This window comes from Tenrec ecaudatus, chromosome 1, assembly GCF_050624435.1.
Source record: "Tenrec ecaudatus isolate mTenEca1 chromosome 1, mTenEca1.hap1, whole genome shotgun sequence".
Lineage (NCBI taxonomy): Eukaryota > Metazoa > Chordata > Mammalia > Afrosoricida > Tenrecidae > Tenrec > Tenrec ecaudatus.
In genome coordinates, this window is record NC_134530.1 from 312,309,314 (window position 1) to 312,330,895 (window position 21,582).

General features: G+C 44.6%; 1 protein-coding gene across 1 annotated transcript in view; it reads right to left on the minus strand.

The window, feature by feature from the left end:
• CARMIL1 (capping protein regulator and myosin 1 linker 1) overlaps positions 1-21,582 on the minus strand; it is a 396,892-nt gene that overhangs the window by 169,489 nt on the left and 205,821 nt on the right. The window contains exons 9-11 of the mRNA XM_075533230.1: positions 10,446-10,521; positions 4,738-4,826; positions 3,509-3,603 (exon numbers count right to left, since the gene is read on the minus strand). Coding sequence (XP_075389345.1) covers positions 3,509-3,603; positions 4,738-4,826; positions 10,446-10,521 — 260 coding nt within the window. The remainder of the gene's footprint in view (positions 1-3,508; positions 3,604-4,737; positions 4,827-10,445; positions 10,522-21,582) is intronic.

Sequence of the window (21,582 nt, forward strand, 5' to 3'; positions counted from 1 at the left end):
AATTTTTTCGTAGCTTTCACATACATGTAAGACAATTGGGTAAGGCGCCACTCAGACCTCAAGGGGATACCTTCCCCTTTCTAACAACTACAGAAGTCGTGTGTAGCAGAGTTAGCTAATTCAATACAGCATTTGATATCTTGACCTTTTGCTTCCATGGGCATTGACTGGATCCAAGTGAAATGAAATCTCCCCTCTGTTTATCAGAATGTTGCTTCTTAGTTCAGTTGTGGGGCCTTTTGTTTGCCTTCATTGAGTATAATCCTTACAGAAGGCTGTAGGTAGTCTCTGATCTTCATCAGTGCTCCACGTCTTCTTCACTTTCAGCAAGCAGGATGCTATTTGCATATTGTAGTCAGTTCGGGAGTCTTCCTCCAATCCTAGTATCATCGTGGTCTTCTTCATAAATGTTACAGCCATGAAAACGCTATGGAGTACTTCTGTTCTGTGATATATCTATGGTTGCCAATGGTCTGACTAGAGGGCTACCAGGTTTAAATTTTGTTTAAAGACTGGAAAGTGCCCCTTCTTACTTCCGTCTGGTGGATCTCACTCTCTTAATGACCTACCTGCCTCTCTCTACTGATCACATTCCACCAGTAGGAACACACAGCAGCACACTGCTCATCTTAGAAATCTAACCAGAGCAGCCCTCCTGTGTATAAAAAATGCTCCATACTGCTTACTCTTGGTTCACATTTCACTCTCCATAGCAGTTGACTGATAGGGAGCGTGTCTTCTTCCCAATGAAATTATTACATATCAGAAAAATATGCAATTCCAAATATAAACCAGTTGTCAGTGAATCAATTCTGACTCTCAGTGACTCCCGTGTGTTGTCAGGCCTGAGGAGCAATATGCCCCACGGGGTCTTCAATGGCTGCTTTTGTGGGGTTAGGAGGCAATTGCCAGGCTTTTCTTCTGAGGTACATCCCACGGCCTCAAACCCCCAACTGTTCATTAGCAGCTAGGAGCATCAGCCCAATTCACCACGCAAGGACTCCAAAATCCCAGGGATAGGCATCCATTATGCTCCACTTTAATTTTTATCAGTCTGCTTTTCATGTTATCTGTTTTTCTAATTTAGTCACAATCACCCTGTGATTTCACTTCTCTAAATGCTGCGAAGCTACCCCTGAGAGTTTTGCATTTATATACAACATGGGCATCTTCTGGGACACAGAACAATGGCCTTATGGGGAAGAAAATGCAAAACTGGCTGCCTGCATCAGAATGTTCAGTTAGGTGTAAATAATTAATCCTCATCAAATAAAAATCATCGCAGGATGAAAAGCCCTTACTCAACAAAGCTGGAAAGCATTTGCAAAGAAAACAAAATATTCCCTCTAGAGATAAGACTAGTTCTTAAGTCTCATCCATCAGCGAGAATTCAAATGAGTATTCAAACTCTCAAGTTTCACTTTCCAGGACAACTCAATCGTTCCTGAAGCCATGCAAATATGTTTTTGTCTGTTGTTGGGTTGCTGTTTTGGGGTTTTTTTTTGGCAGTGCCACCTGGGCTTCTTTGTGCAAACAGCATAGGACACAGGCTCCATGCAGAGGGCAGCCCTGGGCTCACACCAGTCTCTGTTGTCTGAGGACAGAGAACTCCACTTTGTGGGAACCTGGGCACCTTTGGAAGTTTGAACTGGAGTTAAGGCCTTGGCTAGAATGTCACCCTTGCTTTGTGCCTTGACCTTGGGCTGGCAGAGCCTCAGACCTTTGGCAATACATGCCTGAGCCTGCTTGCCAAGCTTGGGGTGGGCAATGTAGGCCAATTGACTGAGCTTGTGGATGATGCCCTCCCCCTCCCCAGTGGGATCTTAGCCTTGACGTCCGTGGGCTTCACAAAAGCCTTGATAGCCTCAGTCGGAGCAGCTGTGGCCTTGGCATTGTTGGCCTGCCTTTTCTTCAGGCCCTTCTTACTGTGCTTCTTGGCGAAGCAAATGTTCCTCAGGAACTTGGCGTCCATCCACTGAAGAGATCCCTATCATTGTGATGGGGGTTTCTTGATGCCATTTCTGTGCCGTTTCCGGGATGGGCTGTGCTTGTTGTGGTTCTTATGCTTGGCCGTATCTGTACCGACACCGACGCCTACTGCTCCCAGAGCACCAGAGACCGGAAGAGCACCATGCAAACAACTTTTAATGAAAGCACCTTCTATGTTATCCTGACAGTCTTTTCAACCGCTCCTTATCCTCACATTCAAATCCTGTTAAATATTAAACTGCCTTTGTGGTAGATAGAATTGTATGATAGTCCCTAGGATTCCTGCACCCCTAGTGTGTGGACCCTGTACCCTCGCATGTGAATGGATCCTGTGAATGTGATAGGCTACAGCTTCTACAATGAGGTTACCAGTCAGTTAAGTTTGGGTGCATTAAAAGGGATACTAACTGGGGGTGGGCCTGACTTAATCAGGTGAATCTTTAAAAAAACCATGAAGAGAGATATACTCCTTGTGGCCTCAAAGATGAAGCAAACTGTACTTTTATGAGAGAAAGGGGCCATATGGTAAGGACCAGAGTCCAGCCTACAGGAGCTGGAATAAGCCTCAGCAGATAGCCAGCAAGAAAATATGACCTCAATCTTCTAGCCCCAAATAGACAATATTCCACCAAGCACCAATAATCCTGACAAGGAATCCAAGCCACAGATGTGACCACGGCGCCTGTGGATAACTTGTTTCAACCTGGAGAGATCCTGAGCAGAGCACCCAGCATGAGGAGATCATCTCTTGTGTGTTGTTTAAGCTGCTAGACAGATATAATTCACTGCCTTCGAGTTGATGCTGACTTACAGAATAGGGAAGAACTGCCCTGGTGAGTTTCCCAGACTGTAATTCTTTGTGGCAACAGAAAGCCCTGTCTTGGCCCCCTGGTGTAACTGATGGACATGGAACCACTAAGCCAGTTGGCTGGTGGGTTTCAAACTCCTGACCTTGCATTTTGTAGCCCAACATAACTATTACTCCACCAAGGCTAATATGATTAGCTTGAAAACGATATCCTCTTCTTCTTTGAAGTCACTGGGAAAAAAACATTAACCCGATATCCTCTTCTTCTTTGAGGTCACTGGAAAAAAAACGTTAACCCCAGAACAAGGTCTTAGCAGGCATAATTTCATGAGAGGACTGAAAGGATGGGTAGCCAATGACAGCATCATCAACATCATGCACAGCTTAATTACATCTCACATTGACACTCCTACTGAGTGTAAGATAACTGTCAACAGTTCTCTTACAAGAAGCATGGGTTATACACTTGTCAATGCACTCAGCTGCAGACCAAAAGGTTGGTGGTCTGGAGCCCTCGGGTCCTCTGTGGGAGAAAGATGAGGCAGTCTGCCTCGGTAAAGATGTACAACCTCAGAGACCCACGGGGACAGTTCGGATTGTCTTAGAGTCTCTATGAGTCAGAACCAACTCGATGAAGAGTGTGGGTTCGGTAATAATTCTGGTTTGATCCTGACATCAATGCCAGTGCGGCTGCCCCATGCTATGCAGTACCTCTGTCCTCCAGTGCGTTGCCGGCCAGGTTAATCATGTGGAGTCCTGAGTTGGGGTTATGAGCGAGAGCACCGGCCAGTTTCTGCGCAAAATCTCTGCAAGTAAGCAAGGCAGTGATTCAACGACACAAAATGTGAAACTGTGAAACAAGGAAAAGAGAAGCCTTCCCAGCACTGCTAACATCTGCATCATATACTTGTCAACCGGGAATCTTTATCATGTGGGAAGACTGTTTCCTCCAAAAATAATATGGAAAGTCAGATGGGCCCAAATCCCACTTATTAGCATAAAGAAAAATCTGTTCCTTTAAAGAAAATGCTTAAGCCTTTTTATAGAGTGGATGCATGCTCTTGAATAATACGACGTGGTTCCTCCAAGCTTAAAGGGGGTGAGAAGTGGGAGAACGAGTCCTGAATGGAACCTACTTTTCATGAAAATTACAGTAGGCTGGTTCACTATATTCTAGTTCGTATTGCGTGCAATGCACATGAATGGAAAATGGCTTGCTCTAATTAGCGAGTTTAAAGGCTACACTTTCTAGCATGATATTTTAACAACAACAAAAAATCACAACCACCCATTTTAGTTCTGTTTCACTTTAAATAACACCCTAAGTGCTACAATTACAAACTGTCAACCTTCTTCCAGATTCAAACTCCAAGCCCCTACTAGAAGATGGACCAGTCAAAGATTGATCCATGAGATGAAGACTGGGTGAGTGTTCATTTGAAAAAGGAGAAACAGACTAAAGACAATCACATTGCTATTGGTGATGATAATGATCGTTAATTACGATAATGGCTCACAGGTAGCACCTACTGTGGGAAAGGCATCTTTCTAGGCACTTTCCATATATTGATTCATTTTATCCTGACACATTATCCCATAAGATAGGTACTATGATTATTCCCACTTCTAAGGCAAAGAAACTGAAGCGAGGCATGGGAGGCTTAAAAATGCACCCAAGGTCATAAGGCCTCTAGCTCTAGGAGCCACACTCTTAGCCCCTTGTCCCAGGCGCCCTCAAAATTACTAAGTGACACACTAGCAAAAGTTGTCATCCAACTTGTGCCATCATGATAATGACAGGACTCCTAAGGGATCGTTTTCTTCACAAGGAAAAGATGCTTTTCTGTGTGTGAGTACCCTAACTTATTTTAACTGTGCATTAATTGAAGATAAAGTGGCTAAAACTCTGTGTCTATGTATACTCAATAGGAAATACTCACGTTCTAAGCCCAGTATTTTCCAACACCAATTCTTCCAGTCGAGTGGATCTACTCACCACCCTCAGAATCTGCTCGCAGACATCGGTGGACTGCAACAGAAACACATTCTCTGATTATCCCATTGGCTAAATGGGGAAAAGTCTCACTTCACACTTATGAATCTATGCTGAGGCAAAGTTTTAAATCAAGTAAGCTATTCGATCGCGGAACCATCCCTTCAACAGACCTCGATTTGAGCATCTACTTCTGTGTCCCATCGCTACGAATGGCCTGAGAGTACAATGACATCAAGGACAAAGTCCCTGCCTCCATACCATGCAGCAGGGACAAGCAGATAAGAAGTCACAGTGCAACTGCGATAAAATTAGTTTTAAAATGCCACTTTGGAGGTGCCCTGGCCACACACTGTGTGACGAGTTTGCGGGACTCCTTCAGCAAGGGGAACATCAGGAAGCAGGGGGACAGCGAGGGTCCAGGAGACCTGCCATGAGGTAGTCTCACACAACATCCCCAGAGAGGGGCTGGAACATGCTGGCAATTGTGAGGATGATAAAGGGCCAGGCAGTGTTTTGTTCTGCTGGACAAAAGGTCATCAGAAGTCAGGGTCAAATTAAAAAAAAGTCAGGGTCAACTTGGAAGCTGCTAAACAACAATGTGCACAGAGAGACCTGGGCAAACCAACATGGGCTTCCCAGAGGAAGTGCTGTCCAAGAGGCTCGAAACTAAGAAGAACTGACGATGATACAATGTCATTGAAAATCCATTCACAGAGCTCTTGACACGTGCCCAGCACTTAGCTAAGTTCTGTATATGTATTGATTTATTAATCCTCCCTGAGCTAGTTAAGGCTTATTGTGCCAACCTGGCTGATAAACACATGTGGGGTTAACTGAAGGGTGGAGAGATAAATGGCTTGGTGATCCTCGCCTTTCTAGTTCTGGGGTCTCTTGCTTTCTGATGGTCGGACCAGGGTGCAGCTGCCTTAGCCAGTTCCCTGCTTCAGCTGGCCAGGCTCACTTCCTGCACGACATCTCTGAGGAGAAGCCCCATGGACCTACCCAGATGCAGCCCTGGGTGCTGGAGCAGCCTCATGGAGACCCCTGCCAGGACTGAGATGCTGACATACTCATTGATTCAGCTTTCCTCCTGCCGTCAGAGTAACTGCGTGTGTTTTGTGAGACTGAGGAGGACTTTGTGGATTGGTGTTGGACATATTGGCTAATGTTGGACTTGTGGGGTTGGGGAGCACTGGGCTGGGATGCTTTCTTAGTGTACACTTACCCTTTATATAAAACTCTCTCTTATGCATATGAGTTTCTGTCGATTTATTTCCCTAGTTTGTCCAGACTAACACACTCCCATATATAAAACATTCGTTAGGTAGTATAATTCCCTTTTTATAGCTGAAAAAAATTTAAAGATTCATGTAATTTAATCAGGGGGTTGAGTAAGTGCTTCATAAGTCATAACTCCCATTTTGCTGTTCCCATTATTTTATGATGAAATAGGTAAAATAATAATTAAATGGCCTAGTGACAGGAAAGAGTTAGATAAATGATGTTCTCTTGTGTGAAAAAAAATGTATAAAAAATGAGTAGCTATGTAAATCTGAAAATATTATGAATTCTTAAGATATCTTAAATGAGAAAGCCATCATTTAAATAAAATATATCTATTAAGAGAACAACCATTTAAAGTGACAAATGAGTAACCAAAGTCTTGAGGACAGTGTGAAAAATAAAGAGTGTCTTGGTAGTAAAATTATAATTCATTTTCCTTTGAGATTTTATTTATTACTGATTTCATATGCATGTCCTGCATTATTAAAAAATGTAAAGAGTCCAAAAGATCATGCCAACATTGGTTTTCACGACCTTGAGAACAGAAGAACTAGACGGTGACTGGCTATCACTGCCGCTTCTGCGCTGAAAGGGATTATTACGTTAGAAGACCCCCCCGAGGAAAATGTGGAACAAAACTCAGAATCAGAAAGAGACCAGGCTAAGTGGTCAGTAGGAGATGGGAGAAACTCTGGCAACTGTAATCCTTAGCCACATTTCAAGTCTGGAAGTGAATTCAACACCAAGGCTCAGTTTTCTGCCAAATGGTAGACTGGTCTACAAAGGGAACAGTAAGAATAGGAAAGTGCGCATTCCTTGGACTAATCGGCCACTTGAAATCAGAGGGGCAGCATCTACCCAAGGACAAGGTTCTGAAGAGTTGGGAAAGGAGGAGGCGAGGAATTAGGAAGCACAGGGAGAAGCGGAAGAAGTGGCGGTACATGCAATGAAGGAGACGGAACCAAAGGAGTCTGGATCGTTGAATATGAACCTGATGAACTGCTCTGTATACCTGCACCCAGGTCACAATAAAAATAGATAGATAGATAGATAGATAGATAGATAGATAGATAGATAGATAGATAGATAAAATCCTGTTCAGCCTTTTACTAAAAATGAGCTAATTTAAGGTGACAGCATATTGGGGCATGCCTGTTGTGCACACGATTTTCAAGGAACTTACTTTAGTTAAACTCAAAGGTGTACAAGAAAACCTAGAGGAGAATCATTTTAAAGCAAAAAGTGAATTTAGTGCAAAAATATGGGGCTTGGTGGGGTGGGCTGTCCACCACACTACTACCTGCAAAGCCAGCATTCAAAACCACCAGTCTCTCTGAGGGAAAAAGATGAGGCTCCCTACTCCCATAAAAATGTATGATCTCAGAAGCCCACAGAGCTCTTTCCTACAGGGTCACAATGATTTCCAAAAGTACTCCGTAGTAATGCGATTTAAGTGGAAAATAAAATAAGCCTGGCATTTTAGAGCTGAAAGGAACCATACACATGATATGGTCCAGCGTTATTACTCTGTAAGGAACCCTGGAGATGTAGTGGTTACACAATATGCTGTCAGCCACAAGGTCGGCAGTTCAAAGACACTGTTGCAGCTCCGAGGGAGAAAGACTGAGCTTTCGACTCCTGTAAATAGTTACAGCCTCAGTAATCTACAGGCGGATGCTGTAAATCTGTGTTGACTTGATGGTAGCAAGATTATTGCTTCAAAAAAGATTAGGCAAACACACCACTGTGCACTGGCTTGTCTTACCTAGAAAATGAAAAAGAGTTGTGCGTGATCCCAGTTCTGCTCTTGTAATATATCAAGAATGTTGGAAACTTGATCTAGCTCATATATCTGACTTTATCTTAAACACACACAACGTTATATTTAAATCAGGAGCAGTGACCAGCAGCGGGAGGGGAGGAATGGCTTCATAACCTTAGTGTAAAGCATGTGAATCCTATTCTTCCTGTGGCTGCTGAGCACGGGAGACTTTTATTGAGCTAGGACCAATCTGAACAACCTAGAGAGCTCATGTAACATGGGAGGACTCCTTATTTTTGTCATGCACTTAATGGTTTAAGAATCTAAAGTGATATTGTCCTTTCCTTCAGCCAGGATCAATATTTGCCAGTGTTTTGATACAGTCCTAATGCAGTGCCCCGTCAAGGAGAAAGCAACATCTCTTCATTTAGGGTGAAAAATACATAGATTACTATCTTGGTATAATAGGCCACAGACCTAAAAAATGTATGCCATATATTAAAAATATGCACATATGCATTGTTATTTTAAAATCTTATGCCATAACAGGGCAATAAAACAGTCCGTGAACCCTGTTATCCTCCTCTGGCTCTAGACTCACAAGTAAGCATGCACACACTTTCAGAGTCCTTGTTGCCCAAGCCAAAAGGACTAGGTTCACCGTAGCATCTTTCCTCGCCATCTCAGGCAGCAGGGAGGATGGTGACAGAATGAATGGCCACACCAACTGCCTGAGCACATTTTCTTACTAGTTAAATCATCACTTTCCAAAGCCAGACGCTTCTCCGCCTCTCCTCAGAGTTTTCTTCTGCAGTTCCCGCAGGGTTCCATTTTGAAAACGCCCAGTTGAGATAAATGTGTCAATTAGCCAGAAAACTGATTTGAGAGAAGGGTTTAGTTCTCTGCAACTCTCCAATCCCTGGACTTACCTACCTCTTACTTAGACTGGCTCCCCAGGCTCCATGTGCCAGCCCTGCCCTGAAAATAGTCCTCATCCTAAGACAGGGCCGAGAGGCTGTGTCCAGGTCCCCTAGCATGGTTACCTCCCTGTTCCCTGGGAGTGGCCTGATGAGCCCCGGGCTGTCCCTAACTCCATCTCACTCGCCGAGTATACCACTTCTGTCTAGCCAGCGCAGTTTCCATAATGGACATGCCTACATGTGCAAGGTTCTTTGCTGGTCTGATGGTAGTAATGATCGCACCAGCAGTTTCCAGTTACCAAAAATGCCTGCATAAGCCGGGCAGTGGGCTAGATGTCTCCAGACATCATCTACTCTTCTCAACAACTTCAAAATGATTCCTGATGCTGTGCTCATTCATATATTTCTTCAACAAACTTGTGTGACATCCAATTATTAAGTCCCTGGGTGGCACAAATGGTTTGCGCTCAACCAGCAGCCTAAAGGAGGAGCCCCGGAAGCACAGTGGTTAAGCCCTCAGCTATAAATGAAAGGTCAGCAGTTCAAAGCCAAAAGCTACTGGGTGTGGGCAAGTTGTGGTAGTCCACTTTCTGCGAAGGTCCCAGCCTTGGGAGCCTAGTGGGGGCAGTTCTACTGTGCACACACGGGATCCCTGTGAGCCAGAATCAAATGAACAACTGACGACCATAAAAATGAAGCCCAGAGAGGTTCCATCGTTATTTCCAAGGCCACACAGCCTCACTGCGAGAACCTGAGCTGAGGTTTCTAATTCCAAATCTACCTTCTTTTCACCATACCGCTAGTGGGGCCCTGTGAGATGAGGCCAGACTCACATGGATGAACACCTTCAGCCGGCCAGCCCAGGAGAACGCAGCACACCTGCAGCCCCTGCATGACCCAATGCCAACCCTTCACTTCCTCCAAATTCATGTCTCCATGCAAATTCCACCTCATCACAGTGATTCTGGAATCCCCACACCCTCCGGCCTCTGAAAGCAGGAGTCTTGAATAGAAGAGTCTATAAAACCACATCTGAACTATTTCCTGCTCTGAAATGAAACCAGAGAGGGCTAACTCATGGATAAGCATCTGTCCAGATGCCTGCTTTGAATGTGCAACACCTCCCCCCCGGCCCCCCCGACAGAGCCTCTTATTTCCCCCTGGTACAGCAAACCAAAGACTAAGCTCCTTCATGCCGGATGAAAACCAACAGGTCTCACTGTGATTCATGTTGCTCACAGACAAAACTGCCCCCAAACTCAGGCAGACCACCTCTACCTGCTAACCTTCCCTAAATCCTTAGGCTCAAAAAATAAAAGTACCTTTCTGGAGGCAGAATGCAAGAAAGAGACATAAAACAAATGTAAACGGAATCGTTTTTTGCCAAGCGAATGAGCAGGCACTGAGGGCTGCACTGAATGCATCTTCCTAGTCATCTGCTAAAATTGCCCAAAGCAGCTGAAAACAAGAGGAAGTACTTCACCAAAGAAGCTCACATTGCAAACTTTTTTTCCACTCCCATGCAAATCGACAGGAACAAAAGGAAACAAAACACATGTCTCTGCAAGAAGTAAAATGTGTGCAGCTCACCAGTACGATGGGGGAACAATTGAGGGGGGCGGCAAGGACCAGGCTCTTGGGATTCAGCCAAGCCAAGCAACGCTGGCTGTATCGTCAAAGACTTACCAGTTTTAGATCTTTCACGGAGAGCTTTGTGAACCACTGGTTGTATTCCAGAGCAGCGATGATGGGTATTAGGTCCCTGATAGAAGCAGTAACAAATGTCATGAATAGGCTCAGGCAATAGCTGCAATATCTTTTTAATTCATAACATTCAGATTTACACATTAATTTCTAATATTTATAATCCAACACCCAAAACAACTTTGGCAGCTAGACAGCAATTCGATTCTTTAAGACAGATTTCCAGCAGCCCTGATGGTAAAACAGTTTAAACTCTTAGCTGCTAAGCAAAAGGTCAGTGGTGGAAACCCACCAAATGCTCTGCAGGGTGAAGACACGGTGATCTGCTCCCATAAAGAAGGACAGGCCCAGGAAACCTGACGGGGCCAATATAGAGTCACAGTGGTTGAAATCAGCTCAGCGTCACCCAGTAACCAGGAGCCAGTAATGTAAGCATGGCTCGAAAATGTTCCAGCACATTTCTCCCAGGGATACTGCTTTCTACTTCCAAAGGAAACAGGCGTGGCAGTGAGATTTGTTATCCTGCGGAAAGACATGGCCTACCTAATGCCATACCAAGCCAATGAATGCGCTCCAACTCATGGCGGCCTGGCATGCATCAGCGTTGAGCTGTGTGCAAAGGCGTTTCTTTCTTTTGTTGAATAGTTTTATTAGCACTTCACCCGTCAAACAATTTGATCATTTAATCATATCAAGAAGAATTGTGGAATTGTCACCATGTTCAATTCCGAACATTTCGTTCTTCTATTTAGTCATTGTTATTCATAGAGTTAGTATTTTTCTAATTGTGGCAAAAATATACGCGTAAGAACATTCTCTAATCCCACAACCTCTTGTATAATTTAGTGTCATTGATTATAGTCTTGTTGTTGTACAAGTATTGAAATCCTGTACTAAATGATTTTACCACCATTGACATAAACTCATTGTCCCCTATGCAACAACCCTTTCCCCTTCGCTGATGCTAACAAAACCAAGTTTGATGTTTCTTTTATTTCCCCCTTATGGTTTTCTTGATATAGAATTCACATGTCATACACTCCATGTCTAAATTGTTTTTAAAATGAGTTATATGTACATAATCTAGTGCTATATACATAATCTAGTTATATACACATAATCTACTGCTCCCTCTCCCTTCTGGATTCATTGCTTGCTCCCCCAATCCCCTCACCCTACCTGTCACCATCACCCACACCCACACCCACATCCCCGATGAACTATTGCATCAGTTATTATCTCTATGCATCTACTCCTTCGTGCTTCACAAACTGGGAAACCCAACAGAAACACTAAGGAACAAGAACAAAATAGGATGGCAAGGATAAAATAACAATAATATAAAGATGCAGATAACGAACAAGAAAGGAAAAACCACCATCAATATTTAAACAGCCAGGGAAGAAATTTTTTTGTCACGGAACAAGCAAGAAATACTTGAGTCTAGAACAAATTCAGGTTCGGTCAAGAGGGAGGTCAACTGACCAAGTAGTTGGTTCGATCCGGCATGATCAAGTTTACATTGATCTCTGTGTAATAGTAAAGCTGTTTGCATTCCTTGCCTAGGGCTAGTGGAGTCTGCCAGAGGCTTAATCTCCCTAGATACTCCTCAGATGGGTTTGGGGTTCCCACTGTCCTCCACAGCCTTCCACACATTGGGAGGTCATAATTCAAGCTCGGATACTTTTCCCTTCATATTTGGGTTTGGTTCTTGTCATCTTTGGATCACACAACACAAAGGCTTTTCAAGGGTTGCAATTTCACAGGAAGCCCTGAGGGTCACAAACGGTTTACACTCAACTAATCTAAGGGCTGGTGCCTTGAAGCCTCCCAGTGGCACTCCAAGGGAAAGGTCTGGCTAAGTGACTCTACTAAGAACACAGTTAAGGAATCCTGCGGAGCAGTTCTACCCTACAGCGCATGGGTCAGCATGAGTTGGAATTATCTCAACTGCACTGCTTGTCTTCCCTGGTTTTACTTTTAGGGAAGTACACCGAGCCAGGTCTTTCTTCCCCAGCACTCTGATGTGGCTGCTTCCAACATCCCAGCTTCCTTGGCTCATCTCTGGGATTTAAAGTTCACGTAATGACAACACTTCAGAACCTCTCTGCTGGCTATCCATGAGGCCACTTGAGGTGTTTTAGAGTACAGCTGTCTTTTGTCCCAGAGGAAGTCCATGTCAGGAACTGAGGTGAGCACCATTCAAAGAGCCAGGTCTGGCGTTGATGCAGTGGCCAGGACCGGGTCATCTCTACGCTTGACACACAAACTACCTTGAGAAAATATGGTGATCCAATAACAATCAAATTGAATACACCAAGTGTTCAGAGGAAGTGTTAAATTTGAAAAGGTAATACACAGCATCCTGTCTATTCCTGTCAGAGTCCATGATTGTGATAGAAAAGATGGACAGATAAAATAATGGAAACAACATTCACAAATATTATATGACACAGTTTTTTAAAGTATATTAAAAAAACTACAGCACATGGATATGAGGATGTTTACCCACAGGCGTTAGCATTAAAAGTGCTTTTAATTCTTTTCTCACACAATTCTTATTACATTTTCAAACGCTTCTGTAATGGGCATGTTCATAATCCCAAACGTTTCAAAATGCAACGATGCCTTTTCTCCAGGACAAAAATCCACATGATAGAAGAAACTTGTCTGCTAAATATTTCTGAATGATGGGCATTATTTGGCTTTCAAAGCAAATTAGAAGGAGACAACCAGTATCTTACTTCCCTCCATGAATATTTATGTGTTGTTGCTGTTGTTAGGTTCCAGTCAGTTCCAGCACACAGTGACCTTATGTTCAACAGAACCACACACGGCCCGGTCCTGCACTGGCTTCTCAGTTGAGGTTTTACTTGAACCCATTATCGCAGCCACTGTGTCAATCCACCTCACTGGTGGTCTTCCTCTTCTTTGCTGGCCTTCTACGTTCCCAAATATGTTGTCCTCCTCCAAGGGTTGGTCCCTTCTGATAACGTGTCCAACATACTTTAATTACTTGCTAAGTAATACAGGGAGCCTCTGGGTGGCATAAACCGTTACTAAGCACAGCTGCTGGCCAAAGGTTGGCGTTTCCAGCCCACCCATAGCCTCCTTGGATGAAAGAACTGGAGATCTATGTCCGAAAACGCAATCACCAAAAGCACATGGAGCACCGTTCTTCTCAAACACAAAGGGGTATCCTGATGAGTGAAAGCGGGCCACTGGGACCTGGGGGTCATGTACTACATAAGGTGTCTGGCTGCAAAGATTAGGAGATGCGTCAGAGCAGCTCTTGTTCCTCTAGCACAGTGGTTCTCAACCTGTGGGCCGTGACCCCTTTGGGGGATTGAACGACCCTTTCAGAGGGGTCGCCCGATTCATTACAGTAGCAAAATGACAGTGATGAAGTAGCAACGAAAATAATGTTATGGCTGGGGGTCACCACCACATGAGGAACTGTCTGAAAGGGTCGTGGCAGTAGGAAGGTTGAGAACCACTGCTGTAGCAGGACACAATCTGGCAGTGCAGTAAATCCCTACTCAACTACCGGTCGCACGGGGAGAGATGTGCGTATGAAAGGCTCGGTAAGAATTCGGGATGGTACAGACTGTGCGGTGTTTGGTTCTGTTGTACATAGAGTCACTATTAGTCAGAGCCGACTTGGCGCGCCTAACACCCACCACAGAACTTCAGGAAGGTAGCAAGTAGTTCAGCCAGGATAAAAAAAGAAAGGTTTGAAAGGGTTTAAAAGGAAGGAAGTGCTCAGAAATGGATTGTGGTGGTGATTGCCTGACTCTTTTGGATATGATGGAAAGATTAAATTGCATGCTATGCAAAGCATAAGCTCTCCAGTCGCTGCCATTAAGTTGATCGGCATCACCAACTCACAGCGACCCTGAAGGGCAGGGTAAAATTACCCCGGAGTGTTTCTAAGACGGTAACTCTCTGTGGGCTTAGCTGGCTGGTGGTTTGAACAGCTGACCTTGCAGATTGTGGTCCAATTTGTAACCGCTGTGCCAACAAAACTATTTAAACATTTAAAAAGCAGTCAGAGTGGGACCAGCCAGGCAGAAAGGAGGTCAAGGATATTCATTGGGGATGGCATGGACAAAAGCGCTTTCTTGTTGTTGGGATTGACAGGGACCCTACAGGAAAAATGAGAGCTGCTTCCTACTGAAAGCTTTATGGGAGTACAACGGTAAGTGTTGTCTCCCGGGAGCTGCTTGGTCATTCCAACAGCCAAGCTGGCAGCTGGCAGCCAAGGACTACCTCATTGCGCCACCGGGGCACTTTTGCACGGAGGCATGGAAACCTGCCAGCCCCCGGCAGCTCTCCTCCAGCATACATTCAACAAGTTTCTCTGCATTGTTCGCTGGGCTGGATACAGCGGCGAGCTCAGCAAGCTGGCTCCTGCCCCTGTGATGCAGCCAGAAGACAAGCGTTCTTCGGAGCCAAGGGAAGCAATGATCGAGGGAAAAGAATCCGCTCCGTGAAGGGTGCAGACAGCGAGAGAACTAACCAAGGCAGCAGCGGTCCAGAAGTCAGTGAGCTACTTACTGCATCAGGCAAACCTGCCGTCAAAGAGCAAAGATGAAGGGGAGTGCCTGGCTCGAGCCATGGCGTTTCCAATCGCCTCGTATGTATGTGGTGGCTGGATGATGATGAAGAAGAATGACTAGAGAGGAACTGATGCGTCTGAACAATGGTGCTGGAGAAGAAGACTGAACATGCCACGGACTGTCAGAAGAACAGACACATCTCTCTTGGCAGAAAGAGCCAGAACGCGCCTTAGAATCCAGGATGGCTACGCTTTGTCTTATGTAGCTTAGACACGGTACGGAGAAGAGTTCCTAGCGAAGGACAATGGGCTTGGTGAAGTAGGTTTCTGGGGACTACAGGCTATTTGTGATGGCCGTCATCCTCGCTATTTATTCAGCAAGTCGCTGCGCACAGGAACAATTGTGAGGACGGCGCAGGAACGGGCAGCGGCTCATTCTGTTGCATATAGGGTCATTAGGAGTGGGAACCAACTAGAATGTACCTAACGAAATCAGACAGGACACCGGGGTGAAGACGGTCCCCCATCAATCTTACAGAACATGGAAAAGCTCAACAGTAGTGTTTTATTTTAAGCAAATGTGTAGACTGTCATGCCTGCGGCTCTGTGCACCCGAGTGAAATATGCATGCCCAGGGAAAGGCTGGTAGAACCCAGAGCCCAGGACACCAATTCCTGGGGTCTTCCTTTGGAGCAGTCTTCAGGATTCTTCTTCACTTTCTCTACATTTCAAAGGGGAGAATTGAAAAGCTTAAAATAATAAAAATGTCAACAATTAGCTACTCCTCTCAAGCATCCGAACATACAAAAAGACATGTCTTGTGTATTATTAAATTATTAATCATTACAAAATCACCTACTCTTTGGAGGATGTCACTACCTAAAACACCTGAGGAAATCCCCAGAATTTGGTGAGTGCTCCATTTTTTTAACCCTGCAACTCCTAACAGCCAAGTATCATGCACCCTTCTCCCCAAATACACACCTATCCGTACGCTACGGACACAAGCGACAAGATTAGGACCTCACGTTCAATATAAACACACACAGATAAAATGGATGTTTTTAAAAATATTTTCTCCAAGTCTCCCAATGCATCCTCCCCCATTTTGCTCCTCTGAGTTCCCACTAACCCACGCTGGAAGAGCGCAGCCTTATAGAATCCTTTAGAGAAACTCAGAGGTGGAAACAGGAGCCAGTGCTGTTCAACTCTAGTTCCATACCTCAAGCATCATTTCCTATTTTCTAAATGAGAGCAGGGATACACAAAGGGCGCTTCCCTTAAGAACAAAATAAGAATGAACACAATGCCCCATCCAGATGCCCTCCGTGTAATGTCACCTTGATGAATAAGAAATATGACAGCACCTAAGCATGGGTAAGAGGAGAAGGAACTGCTGGCTGGGCTCTCATGAGTCAAGTGCAAACTCGATGATGCATGGTGTGATGTCTCTGCAGGATGGATGAGACGCACTCCTTTTAAAAATCTTCCAGGAACAAGAAAAATCGATGTATGTAACGCCACATATTCTCTCGTACAAGGCACCAATGCCTCTCTGCTCTCAGCACTCCCTGCCACTCCCAATTACAGGGCAATTGCAGTTTTAGCACGTCAGCTCACAGCCCTGGGGATGCGCCCATGAGAAATGGCAAGCAAACCCAGTTTCCATCCCTCGCTCTCTTTGACCCACTGACATCTAAAGCAGATGAATTGGAAAACATATCTAAATATTTCGGAACTGACAGCTAACAAGTAGGTGGGCATTTTTGAAGGCCCTCCCTAATTAGGACTCTTTTCGAGAGACTAAGAGCACAGGCTGAGCTGTACTACCGGCATCCTCCTGCTTGTTCAGCAACTCTCAGAATGATCATCCAGAAACAAAGGGCTGTCTGAGATGACAGTGTATGCCGGCAGCCACAGTGAAGGAAAGAAATGAAATACATAAGAAGGATTAAGCCAGCATTCCAGTTGCGTACGATCTGCCCAGAAGCGTCCGGGAAGACGGAGAGGTTGGAATGAGGCAGTGGGATGTACACACAGTGAAACAGGCAGGCAGGGTCTCAGGGAAGGAGAGCATTGCATGCTGGATGGCTGTACCGATGTGTCTCCATGCCTCACTTTAGATGGTTGGATGAAAAACCACCAGACCCCAGGGCTGATAATGCAGCCAAGGGCCAGGCTTATCTCTGAACAAAGGATAGCGCAAGTCAGGAGATCGTCAGGAGGGTCTCTGGATCCGAGAACTGCACTCTCTGCAGCTGCACATCTTCTCACACTTCCTCCCCCCTGTGGCGATGGGGTTCCCCCACACCCAGAACACTACAGCTCCATCCCTGTGTTACAAGTAATGAACATGCCCCAACCATACCTCCGTCTCCCTATCACATTAACATCTGTGACACTCACATCAACACCCGCCCACGTGACCCAGATCTTCGACTCCCCAGTTTGGATCTGAACTATTTCAGTGAAATATGGTAACTACAACTCAGGTCTGAGCCATGGGGTGGAGGAGGAGATGCTGATCAAATGAGGTTAAGGATAACATGAAAACAGTCTAACTCCTCACCTGGGGATAGATGACACACAAACCATGCATGCCATCCTTGTAGGGGGGACCTGCTGATCTGGGTATCGGTCCAGTTTTAGTATGCACACTGCCAGACTGAATGAGCCTGGTGGCAGAGTGGGTTCTGCAGTGAGCTGTTTTCGGCAAGGTCAGTGGTTCAAAACCACCAGTTGCTCCTCAGGCGTAAGATGAGACTGCCTGCTCTAATAAAGATCTAAAGTCATTGAAACTCAAGGAGCAGTTATATCTTGTCCTCTAAGATCACTGGGTTGGAGCCAACTTGATGCCAGTAAGTTTGGTTTTGGTTTTGGTCTGGGGACAGAGGTGGAAGAGAAGGGCACTACCTGAGTAGTTTCCTATATAATATGTGCCTACAACCTGGGGTTTTGATTGGCTCCCCTAGAGGGGTACCAAACGTGTTGCCACTGATCAGATTCTGACTCATGGAGACTCACATGATGTCTCCATCAATTTTTCAGACACTATTTTTTTCCGAAAGGAGTCTGGTGTGGCTTGGCAGGTAATACCTTGATTGCTTACAGGAAGATTGGCAGTTTGGACACACCAGCTGCTCCATGGGAGAAGATGTGGTGGTCTGGTCCATTAATGAGGAAACTTTGAGAAACCTTACGGGACAGCAGTTCTACTCTGTTATATGGCTGTTATGAGTCAGAATCAACTTGATGGTGATGGTCATTTTGAAAATGTAGATCACCGGGCCTTTCTTTCAAGGTACTTCTGGGTGGACTTTAGCTGTAGCCTTTCCGTTACTAGCCCGGGGCTTTAACTGTCTGCACCATACAGGCAAACCCCGGAAAATAACAAATCTAAAACCATTGCCACCAGGTCCATGCTGGCTCATAGCACCCTCCAGGACAAGGTAGACCTGCTCCTGGCATGTCTGAGACTGTAACTCTTTACAGGAGTAAAAAGCCTCATCGTTCTTCCTCGGAGTGACTGGTGGGCTTGACTTGCTGACCTTGCACTTAGGATGGCCCACAGCAACACTGGAGAACCTTTAGTGTCTAGCATTCAGCTGGTGATAATCATCCGTTGTTCTCAGCCACCGATTGGTTGGATTGCAGAGCATCAGATCACTCAGCCAACCCCTCTAAAATCTTCCATGCCAGCAGCACTCATTGGCTTAAGGACCATCAAGAATAGAAGTTTCTTCTACACTGCCTAAATGCAATGGGGAGGGAAAACAAATTAAAAATCACTTTAAAAAATAATTAAGCTGTCCGTCTCCCAGGGAGGAGGTCACATGTGGATCCTTGTAATGGGTTCCCCCTTTCCAACCCACTCACCCAGGATAGGACAAGATATGACAAAATAACAATCTATAAATTATCAAGGGTTCATGAGGGAGGGGGAAGTGGGGAGGAAGGGGAAAAAGAAGAGGACCTGAAGCAAAGGGCTTAAGTGGAGAGCAAATGCTTTGAAAATGATTAGGGCAAAGAATGTACGGATGTGCTTTATACAATTGATGTATGCATATGTATGGATTGTGATAAGAGTTGTATGAGCCCCTAATAAAATGTGAAAAAGAAAGCTGATGGTACCTGGCTATCAAAGGAAAAAGAAAAAAAGAAAAACCATGGGTATAACATGAAAAAAAAATTAAGCTTGAAACTTTAGCCAAATAAGAGTTATCTTATTGACTCAGATGAGGCTGACCTTCCAGAACAGTGTTTCTCAACCTGTGGGTCACGACCCTTTTGGGGGTGTCAAACGACCCTTTCACAGGGGTAGCCTAAGACCACTGGGAAAACACCTTTTTCCAGTGGTCTTAGGAACCAAGACACCACTCCTCTATCCATCTCCAGGTGGGTAAGCCCACATGCAGATACACCCATATATGAGTACCCGACGTGAAGACCTTCCCCATGCTACACCATGCTTCAAGACAAAATTTCATTTATTTGTCATTAGAAGTAAATATGTCACAACATAGAATTACATATTGTTTTGTGATTAATCACTATGCTTTAATTATGTTTAATTTGAAAAATACATCCTGCATAGCAGATATTTACATGATGATTCATAACAGTAGCAAAAACACAGTTATTAAGTAGCAACGAAAATAATTGTATGGTTGGGGTCACCACAACATGAGGAACTGTATTAAAGGGTCATGGTATTAGAAAGGTTGAGAACCACTGTTCTGTACACACACACACACACACACACACACACATATACACACAAAAAGTGTGTAGAATCTCATTTAAATAAATATAAACAATATTGCTTGCTTGTAACTTAGAGATATCTAAATACACCTGTATAGGATTTTATCGTCCTAGTGAAAAACCTCTTGTAGGAGATATGAGAACAATTGCTAGTCGACACGTGTACCATTTTAATTTCTTCTCTTACAGTTCTAGCTTATTTCTCCGTGAACTCTTTAATTCACATTCCAGTGAGAAAAAATACCGACACGACTTCCTGTAAAACTTCTCACATGTAAAGACTGGCCTACATCCCACTCACAATTATCCCACGACAAATCCTTTCAGACAATAGTACCCTTTAAGTGCAGGCTGACAGCTTCATGGATAAGCATGTCTACATTTCTAAGATGTAACGATGCCTGCCCAAAATAATTTGTTGTCACTTGATCCAAAAATATTATTAAGAAAGACCCTCTCTCAAGGCTGGGAAGGAACATATTCTAATTTTAATCCTAAAAATCATGGGAGAAAATAAAATCCTCAAGGTAAAAGGAGATAAAGTCTGAAGATTGGACTGATCAAGAGAGAGCCTTAAAAAAAATTATATAAGCCACTACTGTGGAGTCAATGCTGGCTCACAGTATCCTTGAAGGGCAAGGCAGAACTACTCCTGTGACTTTCTGAGACTGTAACTCTTTACTGGAGTAGCAAGCCCTGGCTTTCTCCTGCGGAAGGGCTGGTGGTTTCAAAGTGCTGGTCTTGTGATCTGCAGCACAAAACATAATCACCATGCCACCACGGCTTCTCAAATGGATGGATGAATGGATGGATGGGTGGATGGATGGATGGATGGATGGATGGATGGATGGATGGATGGATGGGAGATAGATGGACAGATGGATGGATGGATAGATGGATGGATAGATGGATGGGTAGATGGATGTTCTCTATAGCAACAATCTTCATATTTTGTTAACAATTCCATTGATTAGAAAAAACTGACAAATGAAAAATGTTTTTAATTGAGAATTTATTTATTGAACACTACAATAGTAACAAATTATACGGGGCTCCCTGAGTGGTGCAAGTAGTTAAGTGTTCACCTATGAACTAAAAGGCTTTTAGTTCAAGCCAACACTGAGGCACTCGGAGCAAAGACCCAGTGATCTGTTTCTGAAAGGCTACACCCATTAAAACCCTGCGGTAGAGAGTTCTCGTTTACAGATGGCTAAAACGAAGCAAAGTCTATTCTTTGACCTTTTTTGATCTTTATCCTCAAGCAGATCTGTTCAGACCACCACACCAGGTATAGAGAATATGTGCTGCAGCTTCTTCCAGCCAACTTTAGAATTTTGATTTGCTACAAATCCTGTGCTTCTGAGTCTTCTGGCCCTTGATACATGGGCTGCTTCATTTGGGATATCAGGACTACTTAGGGTACGGGGTTGGGGATATTACTCATTCCAGGGCCAGTAGACCCCATAGCTGTCGCACGAGTGGTAGCGTCACCTTGGGCACTGCTCTCCTGGCATGTCCTCCTTTAGCATCTCATCTTTCAGTGGTCCTCCCCGTGGACTATGTTTGTCTGTAAGCGGGAGAGCATGTTCGTGCTCTCTTCCATCTTGAACTCAACAGTGGCACATCTCCTTGATGTCCTTACAGTGTCCACAAAGATCTCCATGTAGGTTTCCTCAACTACATTTCCTGAACGGGGTCTTTACAGGACTGCCATTTCATGGAAAAGCTAAGTGGAACACTGGTAGCACTATGGATAAGGCATTGGGCTGCTACCTGCAAGGTCAGTCGTAGTTCAAC